We start from the raw sequence: 14,379 nt of genomic DNA on the forward strand, positions 1-14,379 counted from the left end.
GAGTCATACGCGTGTTGCACCCCTCTCTTCTCCCCAGCCCCCATTTGGCTGCTTGCCACGGCAGAAATCCCTGGGTGTCGGAAAACGGGTGTGCTCAAGTCTGCCTATCCGTGAGTAGCGCTACCCGCTGGCGGTGTGAGTGCAGCAGAGTTCTCGCGGAGAGCTCTGCCAGCGCTGGAGGTATCGAGAGCTCGAGTGGGGAAAGACCAGTCTGGTGCGCTCTTCCGCGGCAGTAGGCCATTCGCCACCTACTACGAAGAGTCGGGAGCGTGCATGGAAACTCATCGTGCGTATCTCTTGGCATCATAACCCCTCTCTTTTTTTTAGTATTTCTATTATTATTGTTGTTATGGATGATTCAGCGTTGGGCATAAATCCGATGTGCCTATGCACATGTTTTGGGTCACTGTCCGTGGATGTTTGTGGCACCTGTGCCTCTCTATCTATATCTCTATCTGTATATATATATATATACGTTGACGTTAGCGCAGGAATGCGTACTAGATAATGCGAATGAAACGAAGCGGTACGTCGTGCACATTGCCATATCGCCTTATTTTTGTTGAGGCAGCGCTGGTTTTCAGTGCTTGAGTGTGACTTGACACATCTGAAGGCGAAAAGCACCCATCCATGTCAAGAAGTAGCATGCAGCGCCCCCGTCACTTCATTTGCTAGTCATTCTACTCTTTATCGTCAACGGTTTCGCTGCCTTCGTTGCGTCTCCTATAGTTCCTCTTTCTCCTTCCCCTGTTTACCTTGAGGTGCACCCCAGCCCTTCACGCCTAAAGCTTCGAGTTTGAAAAGAAAGACTGGCTGTCGAGCCAATGGCACACTTCTGCTATCCTTTTCATGGAGTACGCTGACACTCCTCTCTTCAGCGGAAGGTCTTGGCGCAGTGCGCTCTTGTCTTTGCTTGTCGTCTTCGTCACTGCCGTGTAGCTGTGCAACATCTTTGGTGCGAGGAAAAACCTATCAGCTGCCTGTATTCGGCGTTCATAGACACAGGTGCAGATTTAGGACGGGGTCTGCCATTCATCTGTGCGGAGAACGTCATCTATTTCATACACACACACACGCATCATCCCCCTTGCAACGCGCATCCTGTCTTTGGGGTGGTTTGTTTTCGCTCTTTTTTCCCCCGAGTCCAACGATCACGCTGGCGAACATCGACACAGGCGCCGTTGCAGTACGGCGCTGGCCCAAAGGCAGACGCCTACCGATTTCTTGTCCAGCCCGTCAAACGTGAGCAGTCCTATGCAACCCTCGACGCGTGAGGCAGGTGCTGCAGCGTCCAGCGTCGGCAGAAATGGCACGATGCGAGAGTACTTCAAGTCGAGAGAGGTGTATCGGGGCTCGCAAGGCATCATTCTGGTTGATGCCTTCCGTTTCGTGTATCATGGGGCACCGCTCACCGACTGGGCGTGTCGATCACAGCGCCCCTCGCCCCCCTCCGCTAACGGAGCGGCACCGTCAGGGACGCCGTACTCTGCCACTTCGCCGGTGTCCAATCAAGGTCTTGGACTGGCGTCCACGTCGAGAGCGGCCCGGGCGCACACCTTCTACTTTCTGAGTCACTTCCACTCCGACCATTACGCGGGCATCACCAATCGCTGGCACAGCGGCACCATCTACTGCAGTCGCCCAACGGCCACACTTACCCAGTCGCAACTCGGGGTGCCTGCGTCGTGGTTGTTTCCCATGGACCTGGGTCAGACATACATCTTCTCCTTGTCTACCGGCGTGTGTCTCGCGCGTGTGCCCGAAACGCCGCACCACCCACACGTGCAGTCCCTGCTGAGTCCACCGGCAGCATCCTCGAAAGGGCAGGCACAAGAAAAGACTGTCGACGGTATGTTTGTGGTGCGCCTGATTCCGGCGAACCACTGCCCAGGTGCGGTGATGTTTCTCTTCGTGTCACCAGTTTTTGGGACCGTGCTACACACGGGCGACTTTCGCTTCAACGGCTCGCGGGAGACCTGGGAGCAGTTCGTGCGGTCCTCCAACGGGAGGCAGACGTACGTGCCGCCGTTGCCGTGCCTGATAAAACGAGGAGAGGAGCAGCATGCATCGACAGCGGCGCCGCCCGCTCCGGCTTATGAGCAGTTCATCGCGGATGACGAGGCGCTGCGGGACGTGGCGCAGCGGCAGCTCCTCGATGTCCTTCTCCTAGACAACACCTTCTGTGCGCCAGCGTACAAGTTTCCCTCTCAATGGGAGGTGACGCAGAGGGTGATCGAGGTACTTCGGTCCCTCTTCCACCGCGCCGCATGCCGCGCAGGAGTCGCGGTGCATTCGGCCGGGCATCCGCAGCATCGACAAGTGCGTTGCGCTGTCTTGATTGGGTGCTACACAATCGGGAAGGAGCGTGTCGCATTGGCGCTGAGGGACGCCTTCCCTCTTGTGAGGTCATCTGAGCAGAGCCGCGCAAGAGACTCCCTAAAAGGGTCTCAGCATCACGCCAACGCCGCAGAGCCTGCATCGTGGCGGATTCATGTCTCGCCAAGTCGGTACGCCCTGCTGTCCTCAATAGGGTTCTTCGAAGAGTGCTTTGAGCCGCTGAAGGCATCCCGCTCGAGCGAGAACGCCGTGACCGCGCGCGACGCGGGCAAAGATGCCTCGACAAGGCCACCGACAGAGACGGCTCACGTCGAAGACGTGCCAGTTCTGCTGCCGGTGCTGCTTGGTGAGTGCAATGCACAGGGCGCGCAACGCAAGAGGGTCGCCAGCGGCCTAGCCTGTAAGCCGGAGGAGACCCGTGCCAGCGCCGCTCCCGCCGTGCGACCGTCATTGGCGGTCGGCCTCGACATGGCGGACGGCGCAGGAAACCAGTCCGCTGCCGAGGGACGCACGGAGGAGGTGGAGCACCTTCTCAGTGTCTTTCTGGTTCCCATGGCCAGCGTAGGCTACCAAGCAGTGGCTGCGCTGGCGCACGCCGACAGCCCGGCGGTGGTGGACATCGAAGACGGGCTGGCGCTTAACCTGGACCGCTACGATCAGGTGCTCATCGTGGAGCCGACGGGGTGGTGCAAGCGCTGCGTGGCGCGAGAGGTGTCGGAGAAACACACTCTTCTCCGTGTGCCATACAGCGAGCACTGCGCCTTTCACGAGCTCCTCGAGTTTGTCGAGTTCGTGAACCCGGCGTGCGTGGTCCCGACCGTGTCAGAGGAGGGCTTCAAGCAGTACGAGGCACTCTTTGTGGCGAAAGCGCCACGCCTCCGCAGTCGCGTGTCGAATGTTCAGCCCATCACACGGTTCTTCTCGGTGCTACCGGTGCATCACGCGGAGGCGCCGACTGGCGAAAGGAGGGACGATACGGCAGCCACTGTGGCCTCCTCAGCTGCGCGTACGGTGCTTGATGGATCCTCAGTGTCCTTGGCAGGAGCGATCCCAGTTGAAGATCCTTCTGTGGATGATGCCCAAACGGCGTCAACCGCCTCAGCAGTGGTGCGGAAAAGAGCGCGTGCGCAACGGCACGCCGTGACGGTTGCTGCGCCGACATCGACAGCAACGGCGGTTGCCGCCACGCCGAGCATCACGTGCACTCTCGAGCGCCTTTTTCAGAAGGTCAAGCGAGACGCAGCGCACAGATCGCCAGAGAGACAGCCTCTGGAAGAGGTGGTGGCGGGCGATGATGATGACTGCCAAGTGGTGGGCGTGGTGCAGGCGGTGGTGGAAATCAGCGATGACGACTGACGAAGTGGCCATGCGGCACCGTTACCGCTTGCCCGACGTCGCGTTGCTGAGAAAGATTGCCCCTTGATCTTCCATTGCCCTGTCGTACTCCCTCCTCCCCCCCTGCTGAACCACTGCCTGCTCATCTGTAGTCGGTGTATCTGCGCCAGCACCCACATACACACACCATCGCCTCATCGCCTCACAGGTGCGCAGTGTAGCCTTAGCGGAACAAGAACACAAGCGCGCGGGCGCTCCTCTTATTCCTTGCACGTGTGTCAGTGTGCGTGCAACTGGCAACAGCTCTTTCTCTCTATTAAGCTGTCCACACGTCCCTAGACCAACACGGAAAAGGTGTAGCTGCTATTTTCACGGATTCGTATGGCGAAGTCCGTCGCGTATTTAATAGCTCCCGACGCTTGCGCACAACCCCCCATCCCTGGTCTGAGCTTCTCTTCCTGCTCGGTGCTTTCCCTCCCTCCCCGCATCGTCGATGTGACACACGCACCCTCCATCCTACATGCACGTGCGCAACAACCAAGCCCACGCCGCCTTCGTCGCATCACCTCCGTTCTCCCCTCCCCGCTGTGTACTCGAGTTCTTTTTTTATGCCTTGTACATCTCTAATCGGCGAGTCTCGCTACACAGCACTTGTGTTTCTCTATTCTCCTCCGCTTCCCCACGCGTTATGTCTGCCACGAAGATCGTGATTGTAGGTGCGGTCCGCAGGCGAATGGACCCCCCTGACGGTGGTCTGTCCTCGCTGCATACGTTGGACCTGATGCTGCGAGTAGCCTGACCCGCCCTCGCGAGCGGCAAGCGCGGCTCACGGAATGTGGAATGCGCTCAAGGGTAAGATAAAAAGTGCCGGATACGCGCCCCGATGAACATGGCGAAGGCGGCTTGTGGCGTATGCGAAGTCGCGAGTCACCTCGTCAGGGACGACCGTGCAGGAGGACTGCAGCAGCGGCGGTTCCACGATTCACGGCATTGGATGCCGACTCGTGCGTCACAAGATCGGCCTTGGTATGGCTAGTAGCTTCGAGCCGATGCCAAACATCCCATCCTTCTGGTTGGCCGGAAGCCCCAATGGCGAACTTTGTGGGGACGTGACGGTGCTGCATGGGCTGCAAGGGGCCTTGCTCGACCCCACCGTTGGCAAGAACGGTATGGCGATGAGGCTGCTTTTCAGGGGTGTGGTGGAGACGCACAAAGCATCGCGTGAGCTGCAGAACGGCGCTGTGCACCGCTCGCAGAGGAACGACTGACTGCTGTGGGACAAAAGGCCCCCTCGACTGGCTCGCGCCTGTCAAGGAGATTGCGAAGAACAGGACGGCGGTGGTGTCGCGCGACGAAGGGGGCTGCAGCAGCTGGAGTGAGACTACTTCCCCCAGCCGATGCCAACCTTCAAGCGCTTTAGCGCCGGCACCGTCACCGTCGGGAATCTCAACTTCGTAAGCATCGCCGGCAAGCAGCTGTGCTGTTTTCCTCTGAGAAGTCTGCAAAGGTGCTTGCCCACGCCAATCCTCGCGGAGCTGAAGGCGTGGGCCATCCTCGGTGTCCCGAAGAGGAATGCATGTGCGAGGGCACCTTCAAGACGCTGTCGAAGTTGTTCGGCAATGCTGACATGAAGCCTGACAGCGTGGACTGCTTTTGATCGAAGGAGGCGTTCGCAGCCGTACTCAGCGCGGCAACAGAGGAATCCCCAGCGGGCTCAACTTCGGCCATGTGAGCTAGTTTGGCAGCCGGATCTTCCTCGGTCACCTGGTGGGTGGCGGCGGTGGCAGTGGCCAGCTCATCGCCACGTGCGAGTGGGACCACGCACCTTTATTTTTTCATCATGCGTGTCAGGGTTTGTGCTTTTTTTTTTGTATAGTTCAGCATGCTGAGCACATACTCACGCAGTTAGGGAGTAGATGCGGAGGGCGAAGGCGGCCACAGCCGCTCAACCGCTGGGGAGCAGAAAAATGCCTCCACTAGCCTCTCCACCCCCATCGCAGATGATGCGTGTCCTTGTGCGTGAGCTCGCACGCGTGTATGGGCATGTGTCTGTGTGTGTATGTGTGTCTACCTGTGTTTGATTTTGCGTTTGTTTCACTCTTATCATCAGAGCGCACGTGCGGTGAGGAAGAGGAGTGCGGATCAGGAGCGGATGCGAATAGTGGCTGCGTCCATGGTGAGTCGGTTCTTGACCCTCTCCCTCTCCTACGCTCCCCATTTCGCTCACTGACCGCGTTGGTTGTTCTCCCCTTTGCTGTTGCCCTTGCGGAGCAGCTCTTTTAACTATGTGGGCCTAACTGTGTGTACGTGTATGTCCGTTCCCGCGTGCGTGCGTCGGCGATGTTGACGCTCTTTGTACCTTCCTTTCTCCCCGCTGTCTGCGTATTCTTCACATTTTACACAGACAGCATGAAACGCCGCTACCTCGCTCAGTGGCCTGCGCCGGCGGAGCACCTCCGCTGCCGTCTGCCACACGGGGATAGGTGGCGCTGGATTCAAGCACACAGTCCCTTTCGCACTTAGCCGCCTCCACCACCACGCCGTTCAACGGCCCAACGCGTCGCGCGGGGGCGTAGCGTTCTCCGAGTGGTTGAGCTGCCTCTGATGTCCGAAAGCGTGCCTAACGGCGCGCACGCAGCAGCTCTTCGCCCGCGCACTCCAGATGTCTTTGCATGCCAATCTCGCTGAACCACTCACTCTCGCTCTTCTTGAATGGCGCTTACCTTTTCGGCGCATCTCTCTCTCTCGCGTTTATCCAGTAGAGCTGCTACGCTCCTCTGACCGCAGTAGCCTTTTACGAATGCTTCGGCACGGTATCTCTTACATCAGCGGTGCGCGATGGATGAACGGGATCGCCTGTGCCGCATCTGTGCGTGTCACAAGTGCCGGGCCGTCCGTGAGTGGCCCACTTGATCATTCTACACTGGCGGCCCTGCGCACTCCCGCGCGCCACAAGGCGTCAACAATCCGCATTGCAAATCGAAAGAAGGTTGAGATGTTTGTCGGGAAGCGCTACCACCTTCCAACACGACTACGCGTTGCAGCGCCGGACATTGCGGCGGAGTGGGATCATGAAAAGAACCCCATGCATCTCTACCCAGACATCGTGAGCATCGGCTACATGCATCCCGTGTACTGGAAGTGCCGAGGGTGCGCCACTTCGTACCAGATGAGTGTGGAAAAGCGCGTGGTACGCGGTGGCAGATGCCCTGTCTGCGAAGATCGGGAGCTGAGCAGATCGATGGCGTTCAACACCGCAGCCATGGACGTCGGCAGTGCGCACGCTCGTGAAGCTGGTATTGAGTGTGGCAGCGCTATGCAACCGCTGCTGCCCGGCGAGGAGAATCGGTCACTGCGGCCGAAGCGCACCACGATGCTTAACTTGCGGACCAAGTACTGAGCTGAAGCGTGGAAAGCAAGGGGTGGGCTGACGACAGGTGTATGCGCTCCTCGCTCACTCGGGTTCGCCCTTGTCGTCATCTTGTCTTTTTTTGTTTGCCTCCCTTTCCCTCACACACACACACACACATGAACGGCGCACTTCCCAAGCCAAGCACTCGTTGAGGTACACAGTAAAGCTCACCAGATGTCTTTAGCAAGGATGTGTTGCGTGTCTTTACGAGAGAACGAGATGAACAAGATACTGGGCCGGCGCCTGCACCTTCCGCCGAACACGTTCCGTGCACATACGTACAATGGCTACACTGGAACTCCTATCCCGGGCTCCTCTCACGGTGTTGCGCGCCGCCAATGCAGGCCGGGAGCGGCGGGGCTCGCGTGCGCCCTTTTGTGCCCCTCTCCACCCCCCCCTTCTCAGCCGATACCTCTCTGCACTGCTACCCCTTCCCTTTGCTGTCGACTTGCGCCCTTGTCCTCTGCGTTACTTTCGTATTGTTGTCTCTGCTGCTGCTGTCACCAACGCACCTCATGCCGCCACTACACCCCACAGCCACGGCACCCCATCGAGCTTGTAATTCTCCTCAACTCTTCCTCGGAGAGGGTAAAACTCCTCCTTTGTTTTGTTGGTCCTCGCGGAGAGAACCGAGGTGGGAGGTAGGTGAAAGCGCACGGGTCGGCGGCGCCGCCACTGTCACTGCTGCGCCTTCTCACAGGCGGCTCCCGCCCGTCTTCTAACAGCTGAGTCGCTCCCTCTCTCTCTGCCATCTGGTCTCTGCTTGCTTTTCCATGTCCTTTGTGTCGTTTCGAGGCAGTGGCTCCCAACGGTCGCCCTTTACTTTGCCTTCGTGCTTGTTGTGAGCTGTGTGCAGCGTGGCGGTGAGAAAGGGGTGAGGAAGGGGGCTGCACGGGGCACCTGCCTGGCGCCGTTTCTTTTGGAGACATAGCGCTCGTTCTAATGATGCCTTAAATACAGTCTATTGCCTAATCTGCCCACCCCCCCCACTACACACACACAAATCGCCGCTGTCCATCTCTCACCACCGTCATCATCTGCGTCGTCACTTCAACTCGTGCTGGCCATCGCTCTGTTTAGGCGGCGCCTCGTCTACACTTTTCCTTTTGCGTTCTCTCCCGTCAGCTGTTCGTTGTCTCTCTCTCTCTGGGTCCTTGGCCGTCTCTCTGCTGCCCCTGATACCAGAAAATGCTGCGCTACGAGGTCATAAAGCAGCGGGGCACGCAAGTTATCACCCTTCACACCTCTTCCGAATCCATTCCAGCAACGTTTGTGTGCGGCGAGGTGCGGCTCCTGCGAAAAAAGGCCTTTAAAGGCAGCTTCTTCACCCCTGTCGTCTCTACCAACTATGTCCTGCTTGTCTTTCCCAGCTCCTGCGCACCGGGCGGCGGACAGGCGACGGCATTGTCATCCTCGCTCGACGCGTCAAGTAGCGGTGGTGGCGGTGTCGATGCCAGTGTCTCCACCTTGACATTGGAGGCACAGTCGTGCATCAGCGCGTTTCTTGGGCAGATGGAACACATTCCGTTCTCCGTGGCTGACGCGGCAGCGTGCAGCTTTTCGGGGTGCGCAATCGTCGTTCTCGCTTGCCACAGCATGCAGGATGTTCTGTCTGTGCTGCAAGTGTGCACCGAAGTCGCGGGTCAGGGCAACGACGTGCGGACGAGCTCCATGTACATCAAGGGATTCCCATGCCTCGAGGGTGCACCTACGACGGTTGACGCGCAGGTTCTCACCTCGTACTATTATATCCCCACGTGCCCTATGTGCGGCGACAGGCTCGAGTGCACCATCTCCGGCTACGGCTCGCAGACGCCTCTGTGCACGTGTGCGCAGAGCGGCAGCGCAAGCCAGTGCACCTGCTTCCTGTGCTCTTCATGTCACCTGTGCCGGCGCTTTGCCGACTCGCTGGAGTACGCCCAACAGCAGCAGCGCCAACAGCAGCCAACTGCGTCCGCTGCCATCAAGTGCGAGGCCTGCGCGAAGGCAGGGGACCCGTGGATATGCCTTATTTGCGGCTACGTCGGCTGCAGCCGCTATCAGGCCATGCATGCCAAAGATCACTGTGTAGCTCAGCAGCACTTCTTTTCGATGAATCTGCTGACGCAGCAGATTTGGGACTACGACGGTGACTGCTTTGTCCACCGCGTCGTCATCCTGCTGGACTCCAGCACGGGAACCTCCACGTGGATGCAGTTCCCTGGCCGAGACGAGCCGATGCTTGACGACGTCGTCGCCGGCGAGAGCGCCGCGATGGCAGCCGCCGTCGGCGACTCGCCAGAGGCGTGGAAGGCAGAAAAGAAGAGCATCTCGGCCAAGTACGACAAGAAGCTCACCTCATCGCATGCGCAGTATGCGATGGTGATCAAGAGCGAGCTGGATGCGAAGCGAGCCCTATACGAGTCTCAGCTAGCCCGAGAAGCAGGCAGCGGCGATGACAATGAAGAGGGACTGGAAGAGACCGAGCTCGGCAGAGGCGCCGCCAGCACCCGTGCCGAGGAACTGGAGCGGTGCGAGTACATAGACCTGGCAGCCGCATTTGAGCCGCTGGAGTCGGTAATGATGGACCTCGGTGAAAAGCGCCGCAAGACGACGGCTCTGCTGTACGCCGTGAAAAATCTGAAGCACGAGCTGGACACACGGGGCGAGGAGACGACGCGCCTCGAGAAGCAGCTGGAGAGCTGCAAGACGGCACTGCGAAGTGTCATCCAGCAAAACGTAGCGACGGATCTGCGACTGAGCAGCAGTATACGGGAGCTGAAGGAGACCCTGCAGGACATTGCGCTGAACGCCGAAACGCAGCGCCGCCTCGCCGCACAACTTGGAGAACAGGGCGTATCGCGTGTGGTGCTGGTCGGCGGCAGCGGCAGCGCCGGGAAAGCGCGGAACGGCGCTGCGGCCGCCGGGCGAAGGTCGAACGAAAAAGCGCCGCCAAGCGATGCCGCGAAGTGAAGTGACAAGTGCGCAAGTGCGAAGGAATGTCAAAATCCTCCGATTCTCAGGAGGGGGCTTCTCGTCTGCGTGTCGTTTCGTGTTTCCTTTTGTTTTTTTCAAGGTCTGCCATGGTGGTGAGTGTGATCTCCGTTGCACCTGCGCCGTCCCTCCAGCACCATCGTGAGGGCACCTTTGTTTTTCTTTGTGGGCAGGCTGACGTTTCGAGTTGCAAGCGACCCAGTGGACTTGCGGTGTTTGAGGATGCATGCCCACGCCCTCGTGTACGGAAGCACGTGCATGCTCGCCGGTGTGTTGGGTGAATTGGTGGCTGCATCTGACAACGCGCTTCTTCCTGTTTCGCACTTATCTTCCTTCCCCGCCATTGGCGTAGGTGTCCAGCTCCGCTCTCCTCGTCATGTGAGCCATGCTTCTGGAATGGATGCCTGTCCGCGCACTGACGCCTCTCCCGTGTTTTACTACGCAACTCTTCGTTGTTCATTGTTTCTGTGTGCCGACGCTATCTCTCTCTCTGCGCCACCGCAACGGCACCTCGCGGCTTTATAAAGAAACGCGCACATATCTTTCGATCTCTCTCTCTCGTAAGGGCGCCGGGCCCCTTCCTGGTCGTCCAGGCGATGCACGTCGTGCTTTCACACGTCATGTCTCACTCATGCTTTTCTTTTGCGTCTTAGCCTTCTATTGTGGCGGCAGCCCCGAAGACGGAGGGTGGGGTGGGGTGGGGAAGTAGTTTGGCACACACCTCGGTGTGTGCGGTGCCAGGGATCAGTGCCCGCTCTGTGGGGAAATCCTGGCAGCCCCTCCTCCTCCTATCTCCGCGAATGCCGAACTACCTCCGGTAGTGGCAAGATCAAGTACCCGCAACGTAGGGAAGTCAGTGCGATGTATTTGCTATTCATGCCAGCGGGCAGGTCCTGGATGGGCGTGGCGTCGGAGCGACGCGCGACCGTGAACAGGGTTGTGCCATCCATATAGTAGGCAGGGTGTCAGCGTGACTCAAACGTGGCCCAACCGTCCCTCGCACTGCCTGCGGGGCGGGGTGTGGGTGGGTAGGGTTTGAGGTAGGGGTCGTGCTCCGATGACTGCGTCGGTGCATTGCTGGAGCGCGCTTCTGCACGACTGCTTCGCACCACGCGAGGTACCCCTGTGGCAGGCAGGCCAGGAGTTGCTCGGGTGGCGCATGACCTCATGTTGTATGGCCGAGCATTGGACACGTTGCGAAGTGAGAAAGACAACTCAACGGGAGTGCGCAACTGTGCCGCGAAGCCTCATGAGGCGCATGCTCTTACTGTTTCCGCAAGTCAGATGTTTTATCTGCTGAGTGCGCGCCTCTGGTTTTTCTTTTTTTTGTTTCATTGTTGTGGTTACTGTCTTACTTCCAACGTGCCGCTCTTCCTTTCCCGCTTTTCTTCTCTTCTTTCGTACTCTGAAGCGCCCGTTGCGGGGCGGAAAGCACAGTCTGTCGTCATGACGGCCCACAATGCGCTGTTGCGCGGCAGCCGTGACGATGATGTTGACATCTCTGTGCGGCGCGGGGCCCACGCAGACACACTCACGGTGGACGGCGCAGCAGCTCGCCTGCTCTCCGCTATTGCCAGCTACACGAAGTTTGCTGCAGCCACAGACGTCGAGGCAGAGAGTAGTGGCGATGCGGCGCAAGAAGCGGCCGCCCTCTCTCTCATGGCGCACATGCAGCGACTCTCGCTGCTGTGCAATGCAGCACGAACCCCCGAGACGAGCTGCACGAGCGCAGGCCAAGGCAACATCCACAAATGCGTGGATGACTGGGCAAAGTGGCTCCTGGGCCTCGAGTCGCAGCCGATTGTGCTCGCAAGCAAAGTAGCGCTCTGCCTGCCTCCGCTCCAGGCGTGTTGGCGAGGTGGCTCTGCTGTTGATGGTGCCGGCAGCGCACACATTGATCGAATCGAAGAGGCAATCGGCAGTTTTTTTGCCCGCGCGGCGCGTAGGTGCGTGACGGAGTGGACGACGCATGGAACACCTCTCCGCACGTTGCTGCCACCGCTGGCGTTGCTGGCCACCTACGCGCGATTCCGCTGGGCGTGGAGTCGCTTTACGGAGCTCGGGCACGTCGGCGGCGACGAGCATCTTGGTGGGGCGGAGGGCGGTATAGCGGTTATAGGGTCTGCAGACGCGATGCACAGGCAAGAGAGCAGGTATATCGATTTTCTCAGCATCGCGGGTGAAGTGGAGTCCTGCCACGCCGACAAGCTCACGCGCGAGGTGCTTCTGCATTCCTTGAAAACCATCGATTGGCGAGCGGGTAACGCCGTACCGGCTGTGAAGGAGGTCGCGCCGCTTGTCTGGTGCGTGTTCTTGCGCTGCCGGAGCTATGCTCTGCACAGTCACTCACAGAATCACTCCTCTTTCTCTGATTTTTTCGCCCACGAGGCGTCTGCCCGCCTGGTTGCACAGGTGCTGCGATGTACGGTGGACGGTGTCCGTCTATGCATTGAGAGGCAGGCTGCTGACATGCATGTAGCTCGTGCGACGCAGCTGTGTACCTGCGACATACCATGTCTTGTGCTGCTGACGCGGCTTTGGTTTTCGTGGATCGCGTTAGCCACTGATGCGGCGACAGTGCTTTTACCACGCCTAGAGCGCTCGCTGCGAAAGCTAGTCTCCTCGGCCGTGAAGCTGCGCGGTGGAGCGGAGACGAAACCACCTTCATCGACTGTTGCGGCCGCACTGGCAGAAAACAGCGGCGAAGTCAGCCGGACAGAACAAGAGACACTTTTTGTGGAAGTCGCGTGGAAGGTGGCTCCATTGTCTATGTCGGAGATCGCGTCCGCCACGGCAGCGGTGCCGTGGGCCGATGCGTTTGCCCGTGCCAGGGAAGTACAGGCGGTCCTTGAAAAGCGAACCCTTGTCGCGCCAGTCCCGTAAGCAGCATGCAGCGTGGTTTGCTCTGTCGGCGGCTGCATGAGCGATGTCGTCGTTGAACGTTACTTTTTCCCACCCGTGACGCCGCTGTGTGAGTTTCTCCGTGTCGGTCCCGCGTTCGTGGGCGCCACCATGGCGCCCTTTGCTATTCTTGCGTTCTTTGGGATGCGGTGGAGGGGGGAACGCGGAGGCCGCCAAGATCGGCACTGAACAGTAAGCAAAACAGTAGCACCCACACCCACACACAGATGCAGACATGCAGATGAGAGCCACCCCCTCGGACGGCAACCGCTCACTACCCATACGCATGCCATGCCACCAGCGCCCCCTGAACGGAGGAATGCAGTGTATGCCCTCACCTTGGGAGACGACCGTGAGTTTACGATCTCGTACACGTGTCAGCAGGCATCGCATCTCGTGATCTGCGCGAGTCACCCTCGTGCAAGCTTCCCGTCTTCTCGGCAGCACGTTTATCCTTTTTTGTTGTTGTTCCGGTACTGTGCAGTACCTCTGCGTGCGGCACGCTGTCTTTTGTGTGGGGAGTCGTATCCAGCCAACCGGTGCGAAGCGGACGATCAGGGTGTACAGTTGGCAGCACGGTGCATGGCTATGTAGTCGCTGACTCGCCTTCCCACCCGCCTCGCCTCCTGCGCCTCTCTCCTCTCTCCTCTCTCCCTCATGGGGGCTCGGCTCTTGCTGTAACGGGCTCAAGACACAGACACACACACATACACACACACTCGAGATGAAGACATTCAGACACCTCACGATAACTGGCGCCACGCCCACTCTGCACCGCGGAGCTCGGCACGTGATGCACCTTCTGCTCACCCTCGAGCGCGCCCCGTACGACACGCGACTCAGCCTAGAGTTCGTCTCCCTCGCACACATGCGTCAACTCAACTGCAAGTACAAAGGCTCAGATCGGCCCACTGATGTCCTCACCTTCACCCCGGCAGGTGAGGCGGACAGCTTTGTGAATGATCTTCTCTTCGGCGATTTTCTGGAGAGAGGCGACGGCGACACGGGCACAGGAGCCACGCTGACCACCTCACCTACGTGTGCTGGGGCGGTAGGGGCTGAGCCGAACGCCCTGACGCAGTCCATCATCCGTGCTGAGCTGATCGACCTCGGCAGCATTTTTGTGTCGCTCGACTATATGCGCCTGCGATGCCGTCGCTTCCCCTCCACTACTCTTCCCCTGGCGCCCTACCTCCATGCGGCGCTTGTGCACGCCACCCTGCACGCGCTGGGCTACGACCACAAGAATCCCGCCCTCCTTCAACAAATGGTACGGAGGGAGCAGCAGCTCGGTCGGCAGCTAGCGATGATCGCGCGCCAGCATCCCAGGTGCCTTCCTCCGCTGAGTATGTGGGATTCAATCTGAATTCAAACTCGGAGAGAGACGGCGGAAGTGACGGCCGGAGAAATGTTCACAGAAG

General features: G+C 59.2%; 5 protein-coding genes across 5 annotated transcripts; all 5 read left to right on the forward strand.

The window, feature by feature from the left end:
* Window positions 1-1,254: 1,254 nt before the first annotated feature.
* On the forward strand, window positions 1,255-3,693 carry LDBPK_343040 (hypothetical protein, conserved; the record flags this gene model as incomplete). Its single annotated transcript, XM_003864415.1, has 1 exon — window positions 1,255-3,693. The coding sequence occupies one exon, from the start codon at window positions 1,255-1,257 to the stop codon at window positions 3,691-3,693; it is 2,439 nt and encodes an 812-aa protein (XP_003864463.1).
* A 2,821-nt stretch (window positions 3,694-6,514) lies between these two features.
* Window positions 6,515-7,072, forward strand: LDBPK_343050 (hypothetical protein, conserved; the record flags this gene model as incomplete). Its single annotated transcript, XM_003864416.1, has 1 exon — window positions 6,515-7,072. The coding sequence occupies one exon, from the start codon at window positions 6,515-6,517 to the stop codon at window positions 7,070-7,072; it is 558 nt and encodes a 185-aa protein (XP_003864464.1).
* A 1,200-nt stretch (window positions 7,073-8,272) lies between these two features.
* Window positions 8,273-10,036, forward strand: LDBPK_343060 (hypothetical protein, conserved; the record flags this gene model as incomplete). Its single annotated transcript, XM_003864417.1, has 1 exon — window positions 8,273-10,036. The coding sequence occupies one exon, from the start codon at window positions 8,273-8,275 to the stop codon at window positions 10,034-10,036; it is 1,764 nt and encodes a 587-aa protein (XP_003864465.1).
* A 1,467-nt stretch (window positions 10,037-11,503) lies between these two features.
* On the forward strand, window positions 11,504-12,940 carry LDBPK_343070 (hypothetical protein, conserved; the record flags this gene model as incomplete). The annotated part of the gene is made up of 1 exon (XM_003864418.1): window positions 11,504-12,940. One exon carries the CDS (start codon window positions 11,504-11,506, stop codon window positions 12,938-12,940), a length of 1,437 nt encoding a protein of 478 aa, XP_003864466.1.
* A 742-nt stretch (window positions 12,941-13,682) lies between these two features.
* Window positions 13,683-14,324, forward strand: LDBPK_343080 (hypothetical protein, conserved; the record flags this gene model as incomplete). Its single annotated transcript, XM_003864419.1, has 1 exon — window positions 13,683-14,324. One exon carries the CDS (start codon window positions 13,683-13,685, stop codon window positions 14,322-14,324), a length of 642 nt encoding a protein of 213 aa, XP_003864467.1.
* Between the last annotated feature and the right edge of the window lie 55 nt (window positions 14,325-14,379).

The sequence above is a fragment of the Leishmania donovani genome, chromosome 34 (assembly GCF_000227135.1).
Source record: "Leishmania donovani BPK282A1 complete genome, chromosome 34".
NCBI classification, from domain to species: domain Eukaryota; phylum Euglenozoa; class Kinetoplastea; order Trypanosomatida; family Trypanosomatidae; genus Leishmania; species Leishmania donovani.